The sequence below is a fragment of the Ornithodoros turicata genome, chromosome 5, assembly GCF_037126465.1.
Source record: "Ornithodoros turicata isolate Travis chromosome 5, ASM3712646v1, whole genome shotgun sequence".
Classification (NCBI taxonomy): Eukaryota; Metazoa; Arthropoda; class Arachnida; order Ixodida; family Argasidae; genus Ornithodoros; species Ornithodoros turicata.
The window spans coordinates 17,326,548-17,353,846 of record NC_088205.1 but is presented as its reverse complement, the minus strand read 5'-3'; the positions used below and the strand labels follow the sequence as shown (position 1 = coordinate 17,353,846).

At 45.3% G+C, this 27,299-nt stretch overlaps 3 protein-coding genes across 7 annotated transcripts in view; 1 reads left to right on the top strand and 2 right to left on the bottom strand.

Moving 5' to 3' along the window:
- Positions 1-3,875, top strand: part of LOC135394131 (glycoprotein 3-alpha-L-fucosyltransferase A-like) — a 53,808-nt gene extending 49,933 nt beyond the window's left edge. For all 4 annotated transcript variants that reach the window (XM_064624656.1, XM_064624655.1, XM_064624657.1 and 1 more), the window contains exon 6: positions 3,487-3,875. In XM_064624656.1, the coding sequence (XP_064480726.1) occupies positions 3,487-3,844 (358 nt within the window). In that variant the 3' untranslated portion in view covers positions 3,845-3,875. The remainder of the gene's footprint in view (positions 1-3,486) is intronic.
- An 11,736-nt stretch (positions 3,876-15,611) lies between these two features.
- Positions 15,612-18,871, bottom strand: LOC135394130 (ER membrane protein complex subunit 10-like). Of its 2 annotated transcripts, none has more exons than XM_064624652.1 (7): positions 18,738-18,871; positions 18,431-18,488; positions 18,238-18,353; positions 18,079-18,165; positions 17,850-18,028; positions 15,806-15,902; positions 15,612-15,733 (listed from the first exon to the last, which is right to left on the bottom strand). In XM_064624652.1, the coding sequence occupies exons 1-7, from the start codon at positions 18,858-18,860 to the stop codon at positions 15,653-15,655; spliced, it is 741 nt and encodes a 246-aa protein (XP_064480722.1). In that variant the 5' UTR covers positions 18,861-18,871; the 3' UTR covers positions 15,612-15,652. The 2 variants fall into 2 exon arrangements, with proteins under 2 accessions (XP_064480722.1, XP_064480723.1); XM_064624653.1 differs by having other exon boundaries at positions 18,238-18,350.
- Positions 18,872-19,643: 772 nt separating this feature from the next.
- On the bottom strand, positions 19,644-27,261 carry LOC135394129 (LETM1 domain-containing protein 1-like). The gene is made up of 10 exons (XM_064624651.1): positions 27,177-27,261; positions 26,827-26,993; positions 25,760-25,872; positions 25,599-25,681; positions 25,438-25,525; positions 25,134-25,223; positions 23,004-23,105; positions 22,794-22,940; positions 20,982-21,078; positions 19,644-20,175 (listed from the first exon to the last, which is right to left on the bottom strand). Exons 1-10 carry the CDS (start codon positions 27,257-27,259, stop codon positions 20,096-20,098), a joined length of 1,050 nt encoding a protein of 349 aa, XP_064480721.1. The 5' UTR covers positions 27,260-27,261; the 3' UTR covers positions 19,644-20,095.
- Between the last annotated feature and the right edge of the window lie 38 nt (positions 27,262-27,299).

Sequence of the window (27,299 nt, the reverse complement as noted above, 5' to 3'; positions counted from 1 at the left end):
CTGCCAACGAAGGATCCTATTGTGCCCTAAGTGGTCTAAAGCCAGATCAAGAAATTACTATAATGCGAGAAGAAATGGCCTTGTAGCGAACGCTCAAACCCGCTCGCGACGACGTCGCCTTATGAGAGGCAGTTTTTTCCTCCTCTCCTATTTCCCGAACCGCGCAGCGCAGAGAATTCGGAAAGCGTTTATTTCTCCTAACTCACCGATGGCTTCAACATATATTTTTTTCCCGTTCATTCGAGACATCAAGTGTACCGGATTGTTCGATTTGAGATGGAACTAGCCAGCAGCCAGTCTTTCTACGTGTGGGAATAACAGAAAGACATATGTTTAAAGAGACTATCGCATCCGTCTCAGTCAATTCTGAAACTACAGTGCTGTATTACTCCGCGTTCTTTCCTGATAATAACGCCAAAAATCCGACGCGAATTGGTGGCGTTGTTCCTGTGCAGTTTGATGTAACACAAGGCAAGCGCAGACGACGCATATTGAGAGTACCTCGGAGTTCCCTCTCCGGAAACGTCACCCGGACAAGGCCAGTGAGCGCCCTCTGGCCAACACCACCTAGATACAGAAAGCCTGCGCGCTTGTCGACGTGACGTAACAATTAAGAGTCAGCCAATCAGGATCGTGTTTTTAACGGCCATAGCTAATCACGAACGTGCTTTCAGGGTCGTGCCCATGGAGAAGAACCACCGTCGTCTGCGAGTTGTGATTGAACGTCCCCGCGTACTAAATGGGAAAACTTGGAAATAAAGCGCAAAATGGCCCCAATCTTTCTCAAAACTCATTTTCTGGAAAGCGTCTTGCACTCTTTGTCTAAATATTTAGGTCTGCAGACTCCAGATGGGCTGCAATTGTTTGCGAGTTCTTGAATTTGCAGAACGGTGAATCGCAGTAGCAGACGAATTCTGAGTTTCTGACTCTTAATTGAAAGAGGGAGATGAGGCAATGCGCAGGCTTTCTCTATCTACACTGTTAAAACAGAACTTCACCACATAGCACGCTGTCGGCAAACCATTGCCACGAATGATAGCGTTATCGCTTCTGATTCGAAGAGAGAGGGGGGCGTACGGCTTTTTGTGGCAATTTGGGTATATGAAAATTGCCACAAAAAGGCGTACGCCCCCCCTCTCTCTTCGAATCAGAAGCGGTAACCCTATCATTCGTGGCAATGGTTGGCGCACAGCGTGCTATGCGGTGAAGTTCTGTTTTAAGGTGTAGGACCGTAACACCGTGTTCCACACAACATGGTCCCCTCAGAACTTACGCTGGTAAACGAAAGTCTGCGTATTTACCGAGGAGTTAAAAAACCGCAATGCGAACGCCAAGCGGACGACCTTGGAGACAATCACCTGCGCTGCGCTCCCATTCGTGTGCCCGGCTTACGTCATCATTGTGTTCGGAATAGAAATGTGGCCAGGTCGACCGTGAAGTGGTGACGAACATCACGTTCTCATACATACGTTCCCGGATTGCGATAGTCCCTAGTGAATATATTCATACGAAGGAACAGGGTCTACTTCATCCGTTCCTCATAGATAGAATACAAGACACGCTGCTGCCTCCTGATATTCAGTACCTATTCCGACAATTTTACAGTGTCTCATTTTTCCTTATGGAAGACGTCAATAACCCGGCCGCTGACGAAGACTCGATTTTTGCTAATATTTCGTTTTCATTGGTTGGGATTCAGCTATTTGCTTGGATAAATACGCAGTTATTGTGCTCTGGGGCAGCTGGGCATGTCATTTGAATTAATACTGTACCAACCCACCATTACCATTAGCTGTCCGAAATCGATCTTGGTTTCTTTGCTGACTGAAGCTGCACTTTGGAATAGCCAAAAAATTGCCTCTTCTTGATTGAGCCCTGTGCAAAACAGTGAAAAGTAAAAAGTAAAAGAATATCCGTCGTAGACAATCCATTGCATGAATTAAGTGTGTCAGTTGTCTTTGACTTTTAGGCTATATAACGCTCTACACAGATGGTGGTGCTAATGATATGCGAACAAAAATTCAAACAGAACTTGAAGTGGCGCGTAACAAGCTCTGCGCCGACCACTGCGCCGCGCGTCATCGCGTCGTATTTCAGGAGAGAGAGAGAGAGAGGGGGGACGTACGCCTATTTGTGACAGTCACCATGCATCCAAATTATCACAAAAAGGCGTGCGCCTCCTATTTTGAACAGGCTGAGAACAACATCATTTTGTATAGTGATTGGTCCGGTGCCTGTTATGCCGTGAAGCTCTTGAAGCTCTTCATGCAGAATCACCGACCCTCTCTCCCCACGAAAGATCTTCCCCGTGGTATGCAGACAATGCTCCATCGATTACGCACAGGATCTGCGTTCACGAACTCTCAACTGTGCAAGATCGGCTCCAGGGAGGATTCCAGTTGCGGACACTGTAATCATCCGGAGACAATTGCGCATATCCTGACAGAATGCCGTGCATACCATGCCATGCGGGAAACCCATCTTCCCCACGCCAGGCCTGGTATACTGACGGACGTCCTCTTCCCCGAAGGGTCTTGTGCGGAACGACTTTCAAAAACTCGCGGCCTCGTGCGCTTTCTCCAAGCAACGGGCCTAGCGGAGAGACCACTCTAGTGCACCTCTCACCTACAGTGTGCTTCCGTCCCATCAGTACCGGTCATCCTGCTTCTACATCACTTTGAAGTCCTCAACTCCCCTTTCTCCCACCTTCGTTTCCTTTTTTTTTTTTTGCTATAGTCGTGACGATGCCCACTTGAGTGCGGCCAACAACGGCAAGCTACCTCGACACCCCCCCCCCCCCCCTCTTGAAGCTCTTGAAGTTTTTAGCGACCAGCTCGCGTGGCAGTGTGGTTAGTGCACTGGCCATGTGACGTCGAGGCTGGGAGGTACCCGGGTTCGAATCTGGGGTTGTCTGGGGTTTTTCCTGGGTTTTCCCCATACGCTGTTAGACATATGTCGGTACAGTTCCCTTAGAAGTCGGCCCAGGACGCACATACCCCCAGAGCGTTAGTCGTGACGTTTCCCACCTCTGTGACGCCGACACCTCTTTCAGCACTACCGCTACCACCACCACCACCACCACCACCACCACCACCACCACCACCACCACCACCACCACCATCTGTTCTTAGGGAGTAGAACGGGAGTCAAAGCCACATTTACTTATATTCACCATGACACATTCTGACTTTGGCTCAACACTTCGTCCGCAGCGCCCCCTGTAATACATGCACACGTGTTTGATTTGTCACATGTCGTATATGGCGTGGGGTATGACAGGAGAATACATGACAAATGATAAAAAATCCAAATCGTATAGAGGCGACAAGGCGTGCGACGCGATACGCGCACGGTAATGAACCGCAAACATTAAACTGTTGACGACCCAATAAATTATGCCCAATTGTTACCCTGGAATTTGTGAACATTTAACCCTATAAAGTTATTCCTTGTGCGTGTGACACTCACCGGATCAATTCCTTCCAGGCACGACGTATTGCCGATCGCGATGGGCGCACAAATCGACGACTACCGGCGATCTTCCCCGAACCGCTCTTTCATCCACGTGGAAACATTTCCTTCTCCTCGGGAATTGGCAGACTTCTTACACCTTCTAGATCGCAACGACACCCTCTACAACGAGTACTTTCGGTGGAAAGGCACGGGAGAGTTCGTCAACACCTACTTCTGGTGCCGCGTGTGCGCCATGTTGCACGCCCCACCGGTACACAAGGTGTATCCGGACATCCATGCCTGGTGGAGTGGTCCTGGAACTTGCAACACCCGAACCTGGAAAGCCATCAAGAGAAAACATCAGGCTTCCATAGGTTATGTGTTCACGTGACGTATAAGTATACAGCTATAGGGTTAACTTATTTGTTCGGTCCATCGTATGGCTCACATCGTGGCTCGGCCAGGGCCAGCTGATGCGTTTGTTATGGAGCACTGCGCGCGTGCAGGCAAAGAGATTCGCGAACGACCGTTGTATTGACGATGTTGGGTGGTCGTTTTTGAGGAATGGCACGGTGTGTTCATCTAGTCATGTTGACTATGCTGGATGATGGTCAACGGTTGGAGAATAGTATGGCATCTAGTCGTAGACCGTCCCGAAAAGGACCTGTGGGCCGCTCAAGGCCGAAAACGAAGGCAATGCCTAACGCCGTTTGCTGTCGAGAAGGCAAGCGTACAACTCGTAACCCAAATTACAAAAAAATAACACACGCAAGGAATTTTGTCCCACGTTTTCAAATCTAACCAAGCAACCTAATCTCAAGCGCTCCGCATGTACTGACGCTCGTCTGTTGGGTTCTGTCGACAATTATGTCCGCCTCTTTAGGTATATGGTTGTGCTGCAGCAATTCTTTTAGGTGTCATGTAGGTACTGTTGTGGTTTTGGCTACAGTTAAACGAGGTGGGAGCTGTCAAAACTCTGGGAGACTCACTAAGTGGTGCAGTTTCAAAACGCCTTCCCCGCACACCAATCGTACAATAGCGTAAAAAGATTGTAATTTTCTCGTGATCGAACGCAGCTAGTGAACGGTGTTCTGCAGAGGCGTTCCCGCTATGCGGAACGAAAGAAAATGCTTCTCTTTTGCGTGAACTACAACTTACCAGATATCGACCGCACGGGGGGTCGCGCTACCCATCATACAATGGCCAGTGTGTACAGGTATCGTTGGGACGCTGAAATAATGGAGGTTGCGGTTGCACTTTACATGTTACTCTGGGTTCTTCATAGTATTGCCGAATTAATTATGAATTCAACTGCACAAGGGGAAACGTTGGAAACGGACGAGAACACTGTACTGACAAAAGTGTACTCTACCGTATCTGTTTCGGGCATATATAATGTTTCGTGTTGTCAGCGATGTGCTTTCTAGTCCTACATGTGTGTGATCTCAAACAGCGAGGATGAAATGTTAAATGACGGCTCTGATGACACAACGAGCCAAGGACAGAAAAGAAACAATTACATTGACGTGCTCATCTTTTTCTCTTCCCCTGGAAGCATTATGTCACTTGGAGCGACGGCAGCGCAGACGCCGTATAGTCAATACTGACTAATTGGTTCACTTTCAACTAAATCACGCTAAACGCCATTCATAAGTGAAACAAGGAAGAGACCACGTCAACGCTGCAAGTGGAAATAGGTCTGAATACCGAACTTCACCTCATAACACGGTGAAGGCCAACCATTGTACCGCCATTGTACGGCCAACCAACTGCACCGCACAGCATTCCCCAGGCCAGCCATCAGTGGCAATTTTTCCCCCCGACTTGCCGAGATCGGAGGTGCGCACGCCATTTTTGTTACATTATGCAGTTCATAAATGTCACAAAAAAAAAAAAAAAAAGGCGTGCGCCTCCCGTTTTCAACAACTCAGGGCAGATAACAACGTCATTCGAGATGACGGTTGGCTACACTCTTAGAAATGAACTTCACCACATAGCACGCTCCTAGCCAAACATAATCCCGAATGACAACGTTCTCGCCCCTGATTTGTTGAAAACGGGAGGAGGAGCCTATTTTGTGCCGTGCATAATGGCACAAAATAGGCTCCTGCGTGGCTAGGAGCGTGCTATGTGGTGAAGTTCATTTTTAAGAGTGTAGGAGCGTGCCATGCGAGGCTTTTCCTGGGTTTCAGACATATGTCGGCACAGTTCCCTTACAAGTCCTCCCAAGACGCATATGCCCCCAGGGCGTCAGTCGTGAAGTTGTCCACCTCTGTGAGGCCGACAACGGCGACCCCTTTCACCATCACCACCACCACCGCCCCCACCTTTTCTAAGAGTGTACTCCTCCCGTTTTCAACGGAGAGGACGGCGTCATTCGGAATGGTGGTTGGCAATGAGCGTGCTATGTGGTCCAGTTCTGTTTCAAGAGTGCATGGCGGGGGTCACGGACTGGCCGAACGCTGAATGTGCGACCGATCGAACTTGTGCGGAACAAATATTGCTCATAAGATCTTTCACAATAATTTACAAGTGTGGGAGAGAGAGAGGGAGAAATCTCACTGTATACACGAGCTGGGAGAAAGGCAATAATGAGAACGAATTAGTTTATGTTTACAAATTACGTTTTATAAATTATAGAAAGTATTTAATAGCGTTCAGCGTAGCAGACGCACCTGTCCAAGTAACAGAGCTATTTTTTTAATCTATAGACCACAGACGCATCGAAGGGGTTGTGGCACTTTATCGCCGGGACACGTCAAATCCACCGTTACCGAAGCACATAGGTTCTCGGTGACAATTTTGTAATCTGTTATTAAAATTACATTCTGACAGTCGTCAGCATTAAACTGGCTCAACCCCATAGATGGGCATCATGTTCAATTATGAATTTCAACCGTCTCTTACTCCATGCTTCCTTATTTTTTTGTCTGTACCTCGCACTAGATATAAACTGCTCGTGTAGTAAGAAGTAAGGGTAAACTTCATCTCAAGAAAAGAAAAGATTGTATTGCGGTTTCAAAGTAAACGCTCGCTGCTTGCACACATCTATCACGTGATCTCTCGAACGAATTTCATATTTTGAACCTAAAGTATTGATTACCTGGCAAATGGAGCCAATGTACAACATTCCCACGGGTGCTTGTCTTTACCCGCGTATTATCCCTCTCCATTTTCTTTTTCACTCTTATGCCTACATTCCGTGGTAAGTATATATCGAATTATAAGTTAATGTCTCATAAAACTACGATGCTCAATATTCCTATGTCTCCGGAACAATATGAGCGGCGCTGGGACGTGTTTCTTTTTTTTTCTTCTTCTTTTTTTTTTAAACTCTGATCACACGTTTCAATTGAACTCGCACGCGACAATGTGTAAAGTTATTTTTATGTCGTACTTCTCTCTCTTTCTTTACTCTGGACGAAGGGCACAAACTGACGGGAGCGGAAGCATAAAAAGTAGTGCAGGATAAAAGTAGACTCGTGATTTTTCGGAAAGAGCCCGTTTCCACCCGATATCTAACCCCGGAGTCGATGTTTGTTCTCCGTCAAATGAACAGTTTCTCGCAGAATTAGGTTTTCACGTTATTACCCTGGCCCACCGAGAAGACAAAAAAGGGGGAAAAATTGTTGACAGCAGGGCTTTCTACAACATTACGCACACAACTGTACAAGAAGTATAATTAAAGGAACCGAACCACTGCACAAAACACAGTTTTTCATAATAGACATCTGCCCGAGAAACGTCATCATGACATTGGTTGACAGACTGAAACCGAAACAAATCGGAAGGGGAGGGCTGGGTTCCACGAATGGGCGGTTTTGTTCGCTGCTTCCTATTCTGAAAAGTATCAATATCAATTCAAAGAAATATAGGACCGAAGGCCGCGTCTCTTTCAGGGACCGTCGTAATTCCCTCAAGACTGTGCCTTTCGGGCGCGACCAATTGTTCGCCCCTAGCCTCGAGCGTAGTTCAACTGTACCTATGACGTCATTTGTTTACAATCAGGGCGAGGTCTATTGGGTATTCTAGATGGGGTCCATTTATGTAAACTATTCTTTTCACTTTGACCCGATAAGAACCAAACGCAAGGGTAGGGGATATTCCTCGAACTTTGGAAAGGTGTCGTAGCCGAACAATTAGATTTTGTCATCGCATAGGTTGGCAGATTTATGCTTCCTTTCATCGGTCTGTGTTCGTAACTCCTATTTCAGTCATATTGTACATACAGGGTGTCCACGCTAAGTGTGAACAGATTGTTTAAAAATATATATAACACTTTTTCCAAGATGAAATCAATTGCAATATAGCATATGCTGACGGGTACTCCCTAGCAGGGCATTAGCAAAGTCCAAAGGCAATGTCTTAATTAACTTCCATTAATTAACTTTTTAATTATAAAAGCTACAAAGTTGTCCCAATGAGAACATCTGTTCCTTTCGGTCACCTGATATCGTAGCCGTTTTCAGAACAAAAATCCGTTCGATAGATCGCCCGCAAAAAATTCGTGAAGGAACGCCATTTTCTTCTTTATTTTGTTCATTGCGCTTCTTAGACGACGCGTATTTCCTTCATCCCCAACGGGAGAGGGGGAAGGAGCACAGAGCCGCCTCATGCGTCGAAGATGAGCTTTAACTTGCGGAAACAAAACAAAAACAAATGTATCTGGTGACTCTATCGGAACTGGCCCTATCTTGGGTTGCATTTTCTGTTTCCTTTTAATCTTTTTCCACGACGCGAGAGGCGATAGTGTGTTCTTTCCCCTCTCACATTGGGGGTGAAAGAAAGACGCGTCTTCTAAGAAGCGCAATGAACAAAATAAAGAAAAAATGGCCTTCCTTCACACATTTTTTGCGGGCGATCTATCGAACGGATTTTTGTTCTGAAAACGGCTACGATATCAGGTGACCGATAGGAACAGATGTTCTCATTGGGACAACTTTGTAGCTTTTATAATTAAAAAGTTAATTAATGAAAGTTAATTAAGACATTGTCTTTGGACTTTGCTAATGCCCTGCTAGGGAGTGCCCTTTAGCATATGCTATATTGCAATTGATTTCATCTTGGAAAAAGTGTTATATATATTTTTAAAAAATCTGTTCACACTTAGCGTGGACACCCTGTATATTTTATGTTTACTACATTTTTTAATAGTTTCAATGAGCAACAATGTTGCTTGACTTGTTCTTTTAATTAGGAACCTTTGGCTGGGAGTTTGGTTTTAGAAGAAAGTGTCACCAATCTTTAGACATTCTCAGAAGTGACCAAACTGCACATAACATCACGTCCCTCATGCTGACTTATCGCACACGTATATTGACACTATATTTACGTAACTACGTCGATATTCGAGTCATCATCGTGAGTTCTACTCATACTCCGTGACGCCGATGGTTAAGTCACGGCCACTGTACGAATCTCATTTAAGTCATTAATATTTGCTGAGAAGCATTTTCAAATGACAATTTTTTTCCCGGCACTTTAGGGGTCAGAACGTTTTAGGTACAACGAAGGTTCCGACTCCAAAAAAAGAGTGCATACACATGAAGTTCAATATGACATGTACGATTATTTATTTGACAGTGTGTGTTTTTAAACACTATTTAAACGCAATTTGCTGGTCATAAGTCCATCACGTAATCTGTACGTTAAAACTGTTTCTCGAGGCACTTAGGGGTTTGGAGGAGTTATACACGCTCAGTGCGGATTTCGTCTTCAGGAGCATAAGATGATGCCGTCACGGATCCCGTCTACCCGTACTGCAGCCAATCATATCTTCATTGTCTCGTGAAGACGAAATCCATAGCCAAGTCGACATGATCTCTCCTGCTTCCACATGCACCAATGTGTCGCTTATGGACATGTACAGATTCTTTTCTTATGTAGAGCTATTAAAAAAAAATCAATATATTTACTCCTGCCAATGGGAATAGTACAGACTTTGGTTAATTGCTTATATGGAGAGTCGCAGAAAGCTAGTCAGTGACGGAATCGCTCAAGGAGCAGAGTATGGTCGCAGAAGGAACACGGGCCAGGATCGGCGTCATTTCGCTTCCGCAACTGCTAATGACATTGGCGAAGCCAGCTGTTGGACATATTGAGAAACCCTCAGCTGAGCACGCGTATAGGCACGCTTTCAGAGGTGGCCGTACCCCATGGAGACGAACCGCCATGAGCCGTATGGGAAGCCTCTGATCTCGAAATCGTCTGTAGCGATTAGCCGAAGCAGACGACGTCGCAAAGTCCGGAACAGAAATGGCGCCCATTACTCTTACCTGTACCTCTGCGACGGTTCAATGGAACGACGCTTGTTTAGTGACTCTGGTCAGCGACCGGCAGTAACAATTATGTGAGAGAATGTGCTGGCGTTAGAAGTGCGAGAACTTTGTATAATATAAAAGAGGTGCATCGTTACACACTGATATTGTAGAAATAAATGCGCGCTCATTTTCTGACGTGTACATAAACGGATATTTATTAAACCTTGCAACGTTATCTGCTGTGTCTTCTGTATTGCTGAAATGAACGAATTTTGATATAGCAGACATACGGAGACAATACGCTGAGTCATGGACGTATAAGGGGGAGGGGGTTAAACCCCCCGAAATGGCACCTTTGGTAGTGCATTTGGGAGAGGGAAACAACTCCTCCCCCATGTAAAGTCCCCATAGAACTCTAGCCACCATGCTGCCCTGAGTGAGTGACGGAACACGTCATCGGGAGCCATCGTCACTCGTGTGGATTTTAACGCTGTCATCTATCATCAGCGAGCACTCTCAACTTGGCGCCTGTGTTCATATCCTTGGTGTTGGATACCAGGAACGAATAAAGCTTCTTCTGTTACAGTATCACGTTGGCGATGCCCAATGAGTGTGTCACTAACGATCTGTCAACAGGAGAAGAAGCGTAAGAGAACCTAGTGGTATCATATGGAAGCATGACGACGGAGCATGAGCTTGGGCACAACCACTATAAGGACATGAGAGAACTGATGTTCTGAGGCTGGAACAACATAGAAAGGACAAATGCATACAAAGCCTCAAATTGACGAAGAAATTAACGATGATGACGCGCTCTTGGAAGTCGCTGGGGAGGTGTGTTAGCTTAGCTCAATTGGTAGAGCCCTGGATCGGCAATACAGAAGATGTGGGTTCTCAGACATATGTCGGCACAGTTCCCTTAGAAGTCGGCCCAGGACGCACATTCCCCCAGGGCGTCAGTCGTGACGTTGCCCACATACGTGGGGCCGACAACGGCAAGCCATTTCGCCATCACCACCACCTGTGGGTTCGACTCCTACAGCTGGCTAACCGTTTCAGTGACTTCCATCTTTCCTCACTACAAGGACGTTACGTAACACGCACGCCCTTCTAGTTGCTGTGCCCAAGCCAGTGGAGCATTCAGGGGGAGGGGGGGATCGCCCCCAAATTATTAGGCCCCTCCCAGTAGTTAGTACGGACTTGAATGATGATCTCTAGTGAACACGTGTTCGTCAAGTACTGCCATCAGAGCCCCGTATTGGCCGTCGTAAGCACGTGACCTCTCTCGGGCTTCCTCACTGGCCGAGGCGCCTGCCGTGATGCCAAAGCATACGTTGGTCAGGGCCACGTATGAGCTCCTGGTGGCATTCCACACCGAGACGGGGAGGTACGGGGAGGAATCTTCCCGGGAACGGCACCGCAAAGGTTCTGCCGTGTTAGCGCGTGGCGCAGCGGTCACAGGACGCGCGCATGGAGAGGATTGCGACACCCGAGACGAGGAGACGGCCCTGAGAACCGACTGAGGATTCCGTCCGAGGCATTCTACATTACACCTTTTGCGGATACCCCGACGCACGATACGGTGCTCACGCGCTGCCGGGAACGCGCCTGTTCTCACCCTGGAACTTGCTCGCGGTGTGGGCGACTGTAACCCGACCGGTACAGGGGTAGTGCGCTTGGACGGTTCTTGCTGATGAGGTAGTTGCCGAGAGAAAGAATATGCAAAGGGAACTTTGGTGCCGGTGATGTGCATCGGTGTTGGAGCTGCGGTGTCCGCAGGGGAAGATGGGTGCCGACGGTGTGCGCCAGTGGAATGAGAGGTAAGGGTGCCGTGTTGGGTGGAGGTGCTGTCGTCCGAGGCGCAGGCTGACGCAACTACCGAGACCAGTAGGCGATCGTAGTGCATTAGTGCCTCAGCCGGACTGATGTGTGAGAGATGCCGGGGAGGACCATCTTGAAGCTGGTGGAAGCCCGGGGCATGACTAACGGTGGTCTCCCTACGGGTTCCCGGTGGAATGGTTTCCGGTGCACGTTGCCCTTAGATGAAAGGTCGCCGGCATGAGGCAGTGCTGACGCTTAGATGGTGGTGTTGGTACGGTGTTGGCGGGTGTGACGTGTGAGGCGCCGTGAAATGCGTGGCCCTGGGAAGTGTGGAAGCGTCGCTGCATAGCGATTCAGGCGGTCCGCAGACGGCCTGGAAATTTCGGACGGTAGAAGGGTCGAATTGCCGTACATGGTGTCCTTCGTCCGGGTCACCAAATGTAGAGGAGGTGGTGTTCCTCTACATGAGTCCTGACCGGCGATGATGGAATCTTTTACCGGGCAGATGATCGTGGTCTCACGCTAGGACGGTGCCGGTAGAACAGAGGAGCAGATGCTCCAGGAGCATGTCCATCCTCGTCGTTGTCCGCGGTCCGCCACATCACTTCCCAAAACCACGGCCTCACTCGAGGAGGACAGTGAGGGCGACCGTGGATGACGTGCACGATTGAACAGGTGCATGACACGGCACACGTTGACGAACGATCACAGCTGGTGAGCAAAGGCAACAACGATCCGTTAGGCCCGAGAATAGCGGGGAAGAGAGTGAGGCACTGTCGGAGTCGTGGTCCTGGGGTGCCACGACCGGCACGGGGGGCCGAAGCTCTGAGAGTTCCAGGTTAGGTGAGAGTGAGGCTCTGCCAGTCGTGGTGAGATGTCGAGACACCGGCTGAAAACGTGCCGTGGCGTCGGCTGCCGCGTCTGGCAGGTGAGCGAGAGGCTCGAATGACTATTACGATGAGTGTCTATGACTATCGAAACATTCGATGCTGTCGATAGTTTTTGACTATCGATTGTCCAACTATCGAGTGAATCGGAATTTCGATAGTATCACGATAGGTTTTCGGACTATCATAGTATCGTAACATATAGGTGGTGCACTTCATCGGGCTTCACGCCACTTGAGCCAAGTCAATCCAATCAGATTTCGCGTTTCGCTCCTGTAAACTATCAATACTTTATTCGCTCCAAATTTAAAAATTTAGCTTGTTTCTTTTGAAGACGAAACTCTCTGCGAAATTCGCTTTTCCTGCAATCTATCAATAATTGAACGATGAAAGATGGAAGTCACTGAAAAGGTTAGCCAGCTGTTCCAGCCTCAGAACATCAGTTCTCTCACTATCAATAGTTTGTTCACTCCAAATTTAAAATTTGAGCAGGTCTCTTTTGAAACGAAACTTTCTGAGTTCGCGTTTTGCTCCTGCAAACTCTCAATAGTTTGATGATGAAAGATGGAAGTCACAGAAAGGGTTAGCCAGCTGTAGGACTCGAACCCACATCTTCTGGATTTCTCAATAGTTTGTTCACTACGAATTTAAAAATTTAGTCATGTTCCTTTTAAAAACGAAACCGCCAGAATTCATCTGAATTCGCGTTCCACTCATGCAAACTATCGATACTTTAGTCACTCAGAATTTAGAAGTTGAACAAATTTCCATCGGAAACAAACCTTTCTGAATTCTCATTTTTCGCATGCAGTTCGACGATCGCGTTTTGCTCTTGATTGATAGTTACCTCTCAGGGGGAAAAAGAATAAATATGATCACGGGAAATAAAATATGAACTATATGAAGTTCATGAAATATGAAATATCTGAGTATTATACACCTAGACTGCTATAAATTTGGGATTTCTGAGGAGCAGTTAGTGGTCCTTAATTGTCACAAATCCGTATTACTGTGACAGCAACCTAAACTACTGATAATTTGTCAGTGTATAATTCTGTTCTGAATAATCTTAACCAGAGGCGGAGAGTTTTCATTTTCCCGGTGAGGGAGGGGGGGGGGGGGGGGGGGCAAGGGCGCACCGCGAAGTAAGTACTCTGGGGGGGGGGGGGGGGGCTTAATATGTTTATTAAGTAAAAGAGAGAGAAAGGATTGGTAAGCCAGATGGATGTCGGCTTGTTATTAAAAAAAAAGTGAAAGGGGAAGACAAAAAAGGCAAAGGAAAGAAGAACGCGAAAGAAAACAAAAAGAAGGAAAGAAAAGAAAAAGAAAAATGAACAACACAAACCTAAAGCTGAAGGATCACACACTTTGGCGGGATCCTATGATGTATGCAGAACTGGTATAGAAATAAGAGGAAGGAAGAACAGAAAAAAGAAAAAGAAAAAAACAGAGAGAACGTAAACAGTGAACATGTGCACAACTGAAGGCATTACGCCTTTGAAAACTGAGTGCAAAAGGAACAAAATGCATTGAATCCTCGGTGTTTGACCCGAAATGCGCGCAATATAATGAATATGGTCAATGAAATGGAGCAGCGGGAGTTGAACCCGCTCCCAACGGATATGCGTTCCGAAGATCCTACCGTTACACCTCACTGGCAGCTGCATGGTACCTTTTCGACTGCTTCGTTTCATTGATCTGATTGCTTTGGGCGAAATTCAGGCTATGTGTTGTGTCATCTTCTGTGTTTCTTCGCCTCACCTTCTATTGTGATAATGAGTATGGTGGGCGGGTACATATATTTTGCAAATTGCAAGATGCATTTTTGGGGTTGGTGCCTCTTCGCTCTTTTGACCCAGGCGCGCCGAGCCCCCAAGGTTGGTGTCAGTCTCTTAGCAAGACTTCCCGGGTAGGCGGCGCCCCCCCGAGTTCATGTTCCGTGCGGGCAAGGGCCCCCGCGCCCCTCCGCAGTCGGCGCCTATGAGTTGACCACCCTAGTTCTCCTGAGACCAGTGTCTGGGCCAAGTTGATGGTGTTCTACCAGCCGAGGCAGCCGAGGGACTCTGCTTGCTACTGTCGCCATCTATTGACAATTTTCAAAACTGCACATGTAAACACTTTCGACAACTGCTCGCGCGCACCTCGGTGATCGTTGTGTTGTGTTAGATAACTTGCCTCCGCGATGGGAGGTTGGAAATTAGAAGTATTTAAAATGACCATCTACATGGCCTTTCCCGTCGGGCTGTTCTACTTCTTCAACCAACCGAAGTACTTCGAAAAATGGGTGGTCAAAACGAAGCGAGAATGCTTTCCACCACAGGATAACGAAAACGACCGAGCAATTCGACAGTTTATCAAAGAAAGACAAGCCAAACAGCGAGAAGAACTTGAACGGGAACTGAAAGCGCACTGAAGCACAATGTGCAGCTTGGCAGTGAACAGACCGACGAGACTGCTTGAGAAAACGAAAACTGAAGTCTTGTAGACCATAATTCTAACCCTTCCGTTATTGTGCTTATTTTGCTGCGTGTGTAAACTAGAATGTGCATAAAAGGTTGGTCATAAACGACATATCCTCTCGGAGAAGTGTATTTCATCGTGACATTCACGTAAAGATAGTGTTACAATACGCACAGTGTTCTACGCAAGTCTCATTTGAAACGTGCAAAGGAAGCGAAACACTTTTATGTCATTTCAGACTTACATACATGAAATGGCTATCACACTTCAGAAAATGAGTGGTAGCAGACTAATCTCCAAAAATTACACTAGAATTTCAAATCTTTCAGAAACTATGAACTAAGGCCTAATCTTGGCAGCTGCTTCATTGTCCGTACTTACTTTCTGATAGCCAAACGCAACCAAAAGGCACATTTTATGCATCGACTCTCACGTCTGTACTTGTCACCACACAATTCCAAAGCAGACAACACAATTTCCATCTGCTGTGGCTCACCCTGTCTCGCAGGTGCAGCTCGTCCATTATCCTCACAAGAATCCTTTTTAGGAACGCATCTGCCAATGACATTGTGGTAGTGATCCCAGTTGGGTTGCTCACAGTACACAGTGTTCACTACAAAGGCAAAAAGTTTGACTGCCGCAATGTTGCCTAAATACTGCAGATGCACGAGCAACTATAAACTTCATTCTTTGAGACCTTGTGCATTATTTGCTTTGTGTTGAGTGGCAATATGGTTAATATTTTATATACATTAAATGAGGTACACAAAACTATCGTCCTCCTCCTTGGCCTTCTGGGTTGTAGGCACCGGATATGAGCAGGAATATCAACACGGGGACTATGTACATCCACTGCAAAGGAAAAGATGCTCAAGCATATCATAATCCTACTGGTGCTGTAGTGCCATTAGAATGCATACTCACATATTTCGCAAAGAAAGAACGGTTGTCGACGTTCTCCCCCCGTGCCTTCTCGGCCTTCTCCTGTTCCATTCTTCGCACGTACGTCTGAGTATCGGGGCTGAGAAAGAGAGGGGTGCAGCCCTTGCTGCGATTTATTCTGATCGATTAGGTGCTATAGAGCCAGTGTCGACTCCTAGCAACACACATCGACAGACGTGCGTAATAAGCTGCCCTCAACTTTCTGGTCTTCAAATTGTTGCAATTACAAATACTATACAGCTTCCTAAAAGGGGCAGTGAGGTGACTTGGAATTCCCAATCCGAACCACTGTTACATATATTCTATCGCAACATTTTGTGTGACATGCATTAATCAGAAAACACTGCCACAACAGCAGACTCTCAAACAACAAGTGAAGTTGCTTTCAACCCAGTGTAGGGGCATATCGAGGCTTAGGGGGCTAGGTCCTCACAACTGTCTGTGTCAAGGTGGTCTTGTCTGTGTCCTTTGTTGTTCCTAAAGTTCAAGTAAATGTTGCCTGTTTCACCCTTTGTGACGTGTATCATCACTGTAAAACCCATGATTTGCGATGCAAGCTGTACAGAAGACCTTGCGAGCTTCGATTCCCACGCTTCCCTCGCGTCGGAATCAAAGCTCTGCAGACATGCTACACTTGTATTTGTACGAAAATGTTGGGTACCAACTACCAATCGAGCACTGCATGCACAGAGAGTAGGAACAGACTTTGTTTTTATGGACTCGCACTACTCATTTAGTTAACGCATAACATGTCCTTATCTAGCACAACCCTCAAACTATGTCATACACTTCTCTTATCCCTACACAAATTGATTGCACTGCAACAATCTAAAATCAAGAAGTGTAATTTCTTTCCTAAGATGACGCATAATTTGTTGAACTATTTTAGTGGCAACTAGTGCCAGATTTAAAGGGGCCAGATGGGGTATATGCCGTGGGGCCCCCACCGAAAAAAGGGACCCACCTTTTCAGAGCCCATTACTTATACAAATATTTTCTTTAAACCCTCACAAATCACTTGTATTGTATCCAATCAGAATTTTATACAGTACAACATATGCATCACTGCAAAAAAAAAGGTTAAAATGTAATAGCACATAAACAGTCCTCGTTCTGTGACAAGTATCTCAACGTTATGACAGAAGATAAGTACACAGCGGGAATCGTCATCGTTTGTATTTGGCGTGGTGCCGGTTGCAATGAGTGAATTTGTCCGAGTTGGTGAAATACTGAATTAAAATGTTAATAACAGTGAGTTAATAAATTAATCAAGCTTGTACTGTATACGTTACAATTAGTTGTATACATCAGCATAAAATATATCCCACAGTAACATGATTTGGTCATACTAAAGTTAAAATTCTATAAAAGCCTGCATTTCCTACATTCATATGAGCCACCGTGCTCCTTGGGCCCCTACAACGCGGTGCCCCAGGGCCCCACACAGCTGTAAACCCGGCGCCGGTGGCAGCTAAGATGCAAGGTAGCTACTGACGAGACACAATATTTTGCTGACACAGAACTAGGAATGGTCATCAGGTACAGATACGGCTCAATTGTCTATGCATCCATGGCACAAATTTTGTAATGTTCCAATACTTACGATGGAGTACCGTAGTAGTAGAGGACAGAATTTCACAGTGCAGTTTGTAGGTAGAGAAGATATGTGAATTGTGAATATGTGAAGACAGCAGATAACCTAACCAAGCCTACATATCCCATTTATGTGCACTTTCTTAACATTTCTTTTGTGTGCAGGCCACCTCTCTGCTGTGACTAATAAGATTCAGCATTGCTGGTTGGCACATATCTTGAAACTTTGAAAAGGACGATTGGTGCGGCATAGAAAAACATCCTTGTCCACCCTATACTGAGGATCCAACACAATGTATTGAAACTTGTATTGTCGTATGTGAGTTGCTACTCTGGTACTTAAGGTATACTTTTTGTAGCATTTCCATGGCCTTTTCTAGTTTCTACAGTTTCATCGGCACGTGTAGCATCTGCATACTTAGCGAAAACTTACAAGGGTGCATCCTTCATAACGGATACCGAGAAGGAACTGTTGAAATTTGCCAGCCTGTGGTCTGGTACGTATGCTCCCTGGCACTGATGACCACTGAAGTCGGACACTCCCACTAGCACACCGGACTGGTCCAGCGTAAGAGTGAGCGAGTCCGTGAGTTTCGACTCGTACAGGGAGCACTGCAGAACGAAAAATGCTGACTAATTGAATTGCAAGAAAACGTACGTACCGCTTTCATGAACGTTGCAGCGACTTGGGATTCATGCTGGCGGTCCGCAACCCTTACTCTGTAGATGCCACCATACTCTGCTAGTTTCTGTGAATGGGAAAGAGTATTTTCAACGTATGTGAAGAAATCCAATCTGTATATAAGAAAATCTGTTCTTACCCGTAGTTTAGATATGTCCGAGTTCGTCAGCGGGGTCTGTTGAAGGGTGACTTTTCCAGAGCGGAGACCCTGAACAGTAGCAGTCGCTCTTGTCGTGTAGACGGACTCCGGACCTTCTTGTATTAAAAAGAAATAAGCGAGGTGTTGTTTATTGCAGTCAATATCACATCCAAAGTCCCAAATTATTGTTTACCTGATTCAAAAGAATGCAGGATTGCGAACACTAAGGGCCGGTCCTGATCGTCTGCTTGCTAGTAACAAGATACAAGCATGAATGAGTCCCTCTGCACAGGACAGATTATGCAACAGTACGTGAGGTATTGCTCATTTCCGTGTTCCATCTAACGTAATCAGGAAAATTCCGCGCCCGATGGCAATTCGAACGACTATGAATGAGGCACATGACGAACATTTTCCGAAGAGCACATCGACGCGAGGCACCACACTTTGCGTGATCGTGGTGTAATGTTTGGGATGAGAGAAATAAGAGGCTGATTTACCGCAAATGCTCTTCCGTGTAAAGTAGCCAAAAATATTGTAGAAATAAACGGGAAAATCATCTTAGGAGAAGACGACAGACGACGCGCCGTCAGGAAACGAAAATCACAAGAAAAAGGGCACATTGTGGCCAGATGTTGAACGGAATCGAGTCACGCTTGGCTGCGCTACATTTATGCGTCTGCGCGAGTTGTGCCTATGATGTATTGTTATTTGTTTCATTTTTCCCAACAAGGGAGAAGAAGTGATTTCTCGCACAACTAAGAAGATCAAGAAGAAGAAGAAAGGAAGACGAAAGAGGAGGAGGGGGGAATATGTAGAAAAAAGAAAGCCCATAGGAACAACTCAGTAGGCCTGTCGTTGCCTGCACTGGGGCTGTGGGCAACGAACTCCCGTATCTGTATTCACTGCACTGAGGACCATATATGTACAAAGGGCACAACCAACAGAAACATATATTTAGTGCTTTTTAATGTTGTCTGTCAGCACCACAAACTGTGGCTACGTACACACGTAGAGGACAAAAGGATGGAGAGTGAGACGGGGGTAAAGTATGTATCTGAGGCTGAGTTAAAAGGGAACTGTTGTGACCAAGGTTGCAGTCAGCAATTATTTTTGGTGCAGGTTGGTGCGTGCAGAGGTGGGATGTAAAATCTGGCTGACGAAGGTCAATGTTCATGTCGCACATTGACACAGTGATCGCTAGATGCTCTCTAGCCCATAGTGGTCTGATCTGTTGAGCACTGCAGCAAACCCTCTGGGCTGCCCTTGGAAAAAAGAGTGTCAAGCACACAGTATGGCTACACAGCAGAGTTCTTTAGCATGACCTTTGTGCAACAACCTATGAACAGATACTGCATCCACTCAGCCATACTGTCGTAAATATGGAATGTTACAGTAGATAGACATACAATCATTTCAAAATTTTATTGCTACAATTGTACCATATTCTAAGCGCTGTTCTAAAATATGCGTTGTAGCTTAGTAATCGGGCGCTGAGTCTGGGGTCATACCCCCCCCTACATGGCCAAAAGTTCTCATTTAGACTCGAAGAGCAGCAAAATATTTTGCGTATGCTGTCCTTTCAGTGTCAGACAAGGTTCAGATACCAGCACCAGGATACCAGCAGCTGGAAAGGGAGAAATAAAACAAAGGAAGACTCCTCACTTCCATTAGCATATATTACACATAAAAAAATACTTTATCACAGTGATCTTGATTAGAACATTGCATGTTTTGATGTCATTTAGGCAACAGCACAGTTTCTTGACAACGCAACAGGGAAATGCAAGAGCTTTGACGTAAGACTAGACTAGGTAATTGTTGATGTGTATGAGATGGTGTCTACATTGACACTGTGTCAGTGTATGAGTATCCAGTTGCTGGGATAATTGTAGCCGAGGAAGATCGGGCAGTGAAGTAGCAAGGAAATACTGCTTCCTAAAAGAGAAAGGACACGAGTATGTTACACAAAGAGAACTTTTGCAGAATTAACACAAAGCAAGGTAGTCTCAGTCTGTCATTCTGAAGAGAGACAGACATACACTTTCAGGACGTCAACTGAACAATTTGTTCAACGCGTTGCATAGAAAGGTAAAATTTGCGACACTCTTATTGTATTTTGGGTGTAAGGCGAGACATTTTAAACTTAATTTTTTATTTTAATTATGCGTTGGCACCGCGAAGCGACTGCGGCTATGAGCAGCGTACACACATGGATAGATGGAGAAGACAGCACGAAGAAATACAAGGGGACGGGAGGGGTTAGTATGCATCCTGGGCCAACTTCAGGGGAACAGTGCCGAAACATAAGGCAGGACAGGCAGTATTATTGTTGAAGGCACGGCAGAACTCAAATATTGATTTTCTTTTAAAGTTATGAGGTACAAAGTTAATGGGACATGGACAACAGCAGTGCAGTAAGTAACAGAAAAGCCATTCAAGCAAGTGCTACGCATCAGTTAACAAGAACATCGATGCTGCAGAGGGGGCTCCACCTTTTTGTGGACAAAATTTTTGTCCTATTGCCCATGTCTCGTTTCCATTCATTTCCTCATTTCATTTCATTTCATTTAGCAAAAAAAAAAAAAACATTTTTCATGGTGGCTCCTGCTTCATGAATGAAACTAGGTTTTGAGTCATTTCATTGCACCTTTAAAGCAATCCCACAGTACAGAGTTCTATTCAAAATTTCTCCACACTGAATAGAAACAGATTTAGGATACAATTACTCTGGAGGAGCTCACCATCTGTGATGGCAGATATCCTGATCCAGTTCTGCAGCCACTGCACCAGTTCCTTTTTGTTTAGACCCACGGGGTTGAGTCCACGAAGAAAACAAGCCTTCAAAACATGTTCACTTACTTAGAAAGAAATAACGATAACAAATTACAGTGGAATCTCAATGACACGGATGATACGAATTTCGGAAGGATACGAATTATTTTCCGGTCCTGGCCGGAATGTCTATTCTTCCCATGTATTAGTGGTCGGATGACAGCAACGCGTTATCTCATAGTTATACGAAGAAGCCGAGGATGTGACAGAGGTCATTCTCCCGTGACGCGCCAGCGCGCGCGCGGGTCACGCTGCTCCTTCTTTCGAAAACGGAAGGGGATCCTCACCATCTTCACCACGAACTCCCTTGAACGAACTCACCACGAAGCTGTGTGACATCGCACTGGCTTGGGAAAACATCGACCAGAACACGTGGAGGGAACATATCAGGAGCAGGACAACTTCTGGCAACATTACGAGTCTCCATTCCGCAAGTCGGCTTCTCCTAACGCCTGCGTGCTTTAGGAGAAGCTCGCTTTAGAACACTGTCGCGTGACTCGCGGGTGAAAAGCACGTGCTGGGCCTTTTGAATCATCTCGCGAATTTGGGCAGCACTGGCCAAAAACGGAGACACAAAAGCGTTACGACCGACCTCTTTCACTGACAGTAATGGAAAATGAACAGTCGCTGTTTTTTTTTCTTGCCTCAATTTTTATTTTGGTTTAGTTTTTTTTTATACGATTTTTTTCCGCTACCCCGTGAGATTCGTATCATCGAGATTCTGCACTCTTAAAAATGAACTTCACCGCATAGCATGCCCCTAGCCAACCATCATCTCGAATGATATCGTTATCTAAGCTGATTTGTTGAGAACGAGAGGCGTACGCCTTGTTTGTGACACTTATGCTGTTCATAATTGTCACAGAAACGGCGTACGCCTCCCGGTTTCAACAAATCGGAGCATACAACGATATCATTCGAGATTATGGTTGGCTATGAGCGTGCTATGCGGTGAAGTTCATTTCTAAGGGTGTACTGTACCGCATTTACTTCCATAACCAACACACTTTTTAACCCAAAAGGATAGTGCCATAGAAGGGTTGTGCTAATTACACAAGGAAAAATTTGGCCTCAACACTCTAACTGCACTCAACTACAGTTGCATTCGGCACAATTTAAGTCAATGTTCCTGGAACGTGAACAATTTGAACCGCATGTGTGCTAAATACGTGGGGGGGAAAAGTACCAACATCTAGGGCGAGTTAGCTGTGTAAGTAACTACAGCAGCTTCGTGAAGGTATAGTTGACTATAAACAAGACAGGTGTCCTCACTTATCATGCTACAGGGATGCCGGGTCTGCTGGAAGTGCTTCAGCTCTAGAATTGAGGCACTCATCCTCCTAGCCACGCTATCCTACACATAATGAATTGGGTAATATCCAGCGCAACCAATCGGAATTGTTATGTCATTGTGACAGACAGTGAGTTGCAAGTTTTGAGTACTGGCGGGAAAGCAATTATTTTGTTCGCGGCTTCTTCAGCTGTATTGGTAGCTGTGTGAAAAAATTGACTTCATATCCTCGTACAGTATGCAAATAAGTGTACCTCTAAAAGTCCTACTTATGCTTTTTGACACAGCACTATGTACATACCAGTTCCACATGGTAATAATATAGTCCATGTGTTGTTGTTACTGAGCCAACTAAAAAAAAATAAAAACCCAAAAAGAAAAAAGAAAGCAACACCTAGCATATACTAACACAGCAGAAGGGAATATATACCGATCGCAAGTCAGCCATGTCCATAGTTTCAACTCCTTCTCTCTCCATGGCTTTGTCCATCTCTCTGACGAAACCTCCGTGCTTCCATAGACGGTATCGGCGGCCGATGAAGAATGAGCTGATTCCGTTAATTTTACAGAGCCCCGTCTGAAAAACAGGCAACCTAATTTTTGTCAGACTGTTGAAAAAGTTGGCATAAACGCTGCTTACGAGATGCTTCCTACTAAGTTCGTCAAGCCCATATGGTTTGCCCTCGAAGAACGGCTTCATGTGGATTACTTCTTCAACGGTCGGATGTGTGCCACTCCCGAGCTGCATTGGGGAAGATATATGCAATTTACTTCAGGTCACATGACTAGAGGTGATTGCAAATAACACTGACAGTATCCACACCCGCATGGTACCTGTTACTTGCGAGATCCGCAACCAAGCTACCTGATTTTTACCTGCACACCAGGATGCCACGCAGATCCATGGATGTATGCATGCCATTAATAGGCATACTCAAGTTTGGGATCTGCTGACTATGTGTGATAAGACAAAGTAAGGGAAAGTACACGATTTAGATGCTTATTTTGTAGCAGGTGAGTACAGGACAGAATTTAGCACTTTGTGCTAAATTCTGAAACCAGATTAGACTGCAACTAAATTATCTGGATTAATCTGTAACTAAATTCTGGTTTCAACAGGTTTCACTGTTAGGAAACCATCAGCAGGAACTTACATTTAAAGGTTTTCCATAGTATTTTGCACTCTCGCACTGGTGTGGACAGGCAGCTGTATTTATTGCCACCTCATACTGCTGTATTTTATCATTCAAGACTGGAGCATGTGGACCATGGTTCGAACGCTATTGTACAGTTTGTGTTAACGGAAGTGCCTCAGAACGAGAGCTGGCGATGTTTCAAACAGAGACTGTTCTTCTCCTAGAGTACTTTGAATGTCTTTTTTTCCCTAAAAACTATGTTAGAGAATAGAACAAACTACCTTCTGCAACAAACCTCCGACCATAGTCAGTATACAGGCAGACGATGTTTTCTTTTCTGCACTTACTTAGTTTTTCTTCATAAATTTTATCATTATTATATGCAGTAAGCATGGACCGATTTAATCATAGATTGAGAAGTTACCCGTAAAGAAAACTCGTTACAAGTTACCATGTGCAAAATGTAACTAAGTTAATAACGAAGTTCTTCAGCCTGAAATGTAACTCGCAGTTACTCAGTTACTTAAAACAAAGAACGAGTTGCTTCCAAGTTACTTCGGACACCGAATAGCATTACGCAGGTGCAGCGCGCGTGAGCAGTTGAGTTAGACCTTGAGTTGCCTGCGGAGGAGTGCAACATGCTTAGATCATTTTCCTTTATGTTCAACAATAGACCTCTCCCTGTTTGTAAACAAATGACGTCATAGTGTTTGACAGAGCCAAAATTTGGTAGAATTGAACTACGCTCGAAGCTAGAGGTGAACAAGGTCGCGCCCAAAAGCCACGGTCTTGAGGGGATTACGATATCGTCCCTTAAAGGGACGCGACCCCTGGTCCTGCTTTTCTTTCAATGAGAGGCAGCGAACAAGTGCTTGTTCGTGGAACCCGGCCCTCTCCTTCCGATTTGTTTCTGTTTCAGTCTGTCTACCAACGTCATGATGACGTTTCTCTGGTAGACGTTTATTCGAACGCTTTGCATCTTACTCCCTGTGGGCGCACAGTGGTTCAGCTTCATTTCAATGGCAGCAGTTCTTACTTCCTGAATAAAATACTGTCATTGATTGAATATCACGTTTTATGGCAAAAAATGCCATGAAGGAACTGGAGAGAAAGCAAAAAAATATGTGGATGTGAGTGAAAAGCAAGTTAAAAGTAACTAGGAACTAAACTTAAGTTACTTTGATAAAAAGGAACGGTGAAAAGGAAGAAAAAGGAACGAGTTCCTCTGAAAGTTACCACGGCGCAAAAGTACCGAGGTAAGTTACAAGTTACCAAAAAAAAAGGAACTTAGTTACAGTAACGAGTTACCTCGAACTCTGGATTTAATTGTATGTGTATTATAGCATATGTATTCCCTGTATTGTGGATGAATGTGAGTCTCCAGTTTGCAGTGGCATAGACGTGTGGCTGCCTTCAAAGCGCTAAAAGACAAACACATGACAACACACGGGAACGACGCAAAGTGCAAGGCACTACATGCAACCTTGGCTGACTTTTGTCTTTTTTGTGCGTTCTTGTCTTGTGACCCTCCCAGCAATATATATAAAGGTGCTGTGGGAATGTAAATAAATAAATATCACTGCACCTGAGCATTCCTTCTGCACATGACCTAAAAAAATCGGGGTACGACTTGCCTTGTGGAACACTGCTAGTGGCTCCTTTCCTTCGTCACCTTTAGGAACAGCTGCTTGAAGCTGCCGAAACACACTACGGAAATGGGACACCTGCATGTGTGCAGCAAGGGAGGTTCTTTTTATTAACATAATAAAGCACAGATTACTGAGAGGCATTTAACCATAATATTTGTCTTCACTGGACTCATGGGTGGTAAAGGGAGGTCTCAAAGGATGGGAAGTCTCGATTGGATAGATGGCACAGGGCACTTTGTAAGAGACCCTAACTACATTTTAACTTTAATAAGGGCAATGAGCACACCACCTTTTTTCGTTGTGCGATCACCGAAAATTCTACTCTTTGCTCCAGACTCCAGAAGTGCCATGTCAACAGCTGCCTTGGAAACCAATAACTGCACCCAAAAATACAAGTGCCACATAGATTATCGATGGTACCGGAGAGAACAGGACAGAAACGTGACTTACATAAGTGGAAACATGAAGAAATTTGTTCCGGGCAACGCTATTATCACTAATGTAGGTGCTACCTTGATCATGTCTTTGGGAATCTGCAAACATTGGCCATGTAAGCAATGTGTTGCACATCAAGAATGACTGGCTGAGAAGTGAGAAATAAAGTTACACACTCTATAGTACAAGTCCAGTTCCTTCCTGGAAAGCTCTCGAACTGATTTTCCCATCCGCAGCTCTTGCGATATTCGCATGTAGTCCTTGATGCCAGTGAGTAGGTCCCTAGTTCCTGAAAACACAAAAATTAAATGAAAGCTTCATTTGGAAACTGATGCAGTACGATGAACCACACAAAGAGTGATGCATTATGTGTCAGCCAACTGAAATTAAATTTGCAATTGAGAAATACTGTATAAGTGGTTAAATTCTCAGGCTCAATAATTCATGAATTTGTGAGAAGCCAGGATCAGGCACTTATTCGCGGAACCTTAAATTTGCGGTACCGCGGTGCATCGACATAATAGCGTAAGAAACCCCGTGTACATAAGTTGACTCCGCGTCCCGGGTCAAATTTCTCATATATTTCGTTCACGTATTTTTTGTCTCATTGATTCGAATATTTCGCGGACTTTAAATTTGCGAAAAAAAGGGCGTTCGCAAAAAATAGTTCCTCGCGAAAATTACTACTTATACAGTATCAAAACTTGGGCAGGTAAGTATATTGTTTATATTGTTTAAAAAAAATACAAATGAATACCTAGTGCTGGCTCAAGAGAAACTATGCAACACATATACGGAACTGTGACCAAAGCTTTTTATTGGACTGCAATTTCTCTTTCATTCCGCGTTAGCATTGCAAAGCAGCTGTGGCTGTGAGCGGCATACACATATGGACAATGGAGAAAGGACATTAGGAAGGAGTGAGGGACAAGGGGGAGGGGGGCTAGTATGTGTCCTGGGCTGACTTCAAAGGGAACTGTGCCAACATTTGTATGGAATGTTCTCCTCTATCTCCCCCCTCCTCGTTACGCCACTGGTACAGACATTGGGAAGGGCCTCGTGACGCAAGATGTATGTCGACCAGTAGAAAAGACACGCTGTCCCTGAGATAAGATAAGCTCTCACAAAATAATATACTGCCACTTCACATTTTGAGCACCATCTGCAAATCAGGGGACACACATCTTCCGATCGGTTATATGTTCTGAGAGTTATATGTAGACAGCACCAACTGCCAACTTACCAACAAGAAACATTTGATGCAGTCGGTACGCCACCGGAAATTTCTTAAGAAATTTGTCATATCCACTGAGAAAGAACCTAAATTTCGTGGTAACGTATTGACCGATTCCTGCGATGGGTTTAACATAGCTGCTTGGAATGTCTTTCGGCGGCTTGCTGCTCTTATACCTAGAACAAAATTAGTAGAGAGTTAGTCTGATGCAAGAATTACTTTCAATTACAAGTAACAGGTCAGTCAGCAGCAGAAGTTGCTGCGCTCGCGGAGCAAGCTTTTTCGTATTTAGTTTGTGTGCTAATTTGAAAACAGTTTTCTGGAGTGGTGGACGTACAATGTGCAGTTTGGCAGTTTACCTGCACAATGGGCATGTTGAACCGATGTACTGCAACGGCGATCGCACGCCTTGACGAATTCGAAACAAGCAGTGCGCCGCCATGCCTGCTACTGCCACTTTCCGAACGGGAATGTTGCTGTTG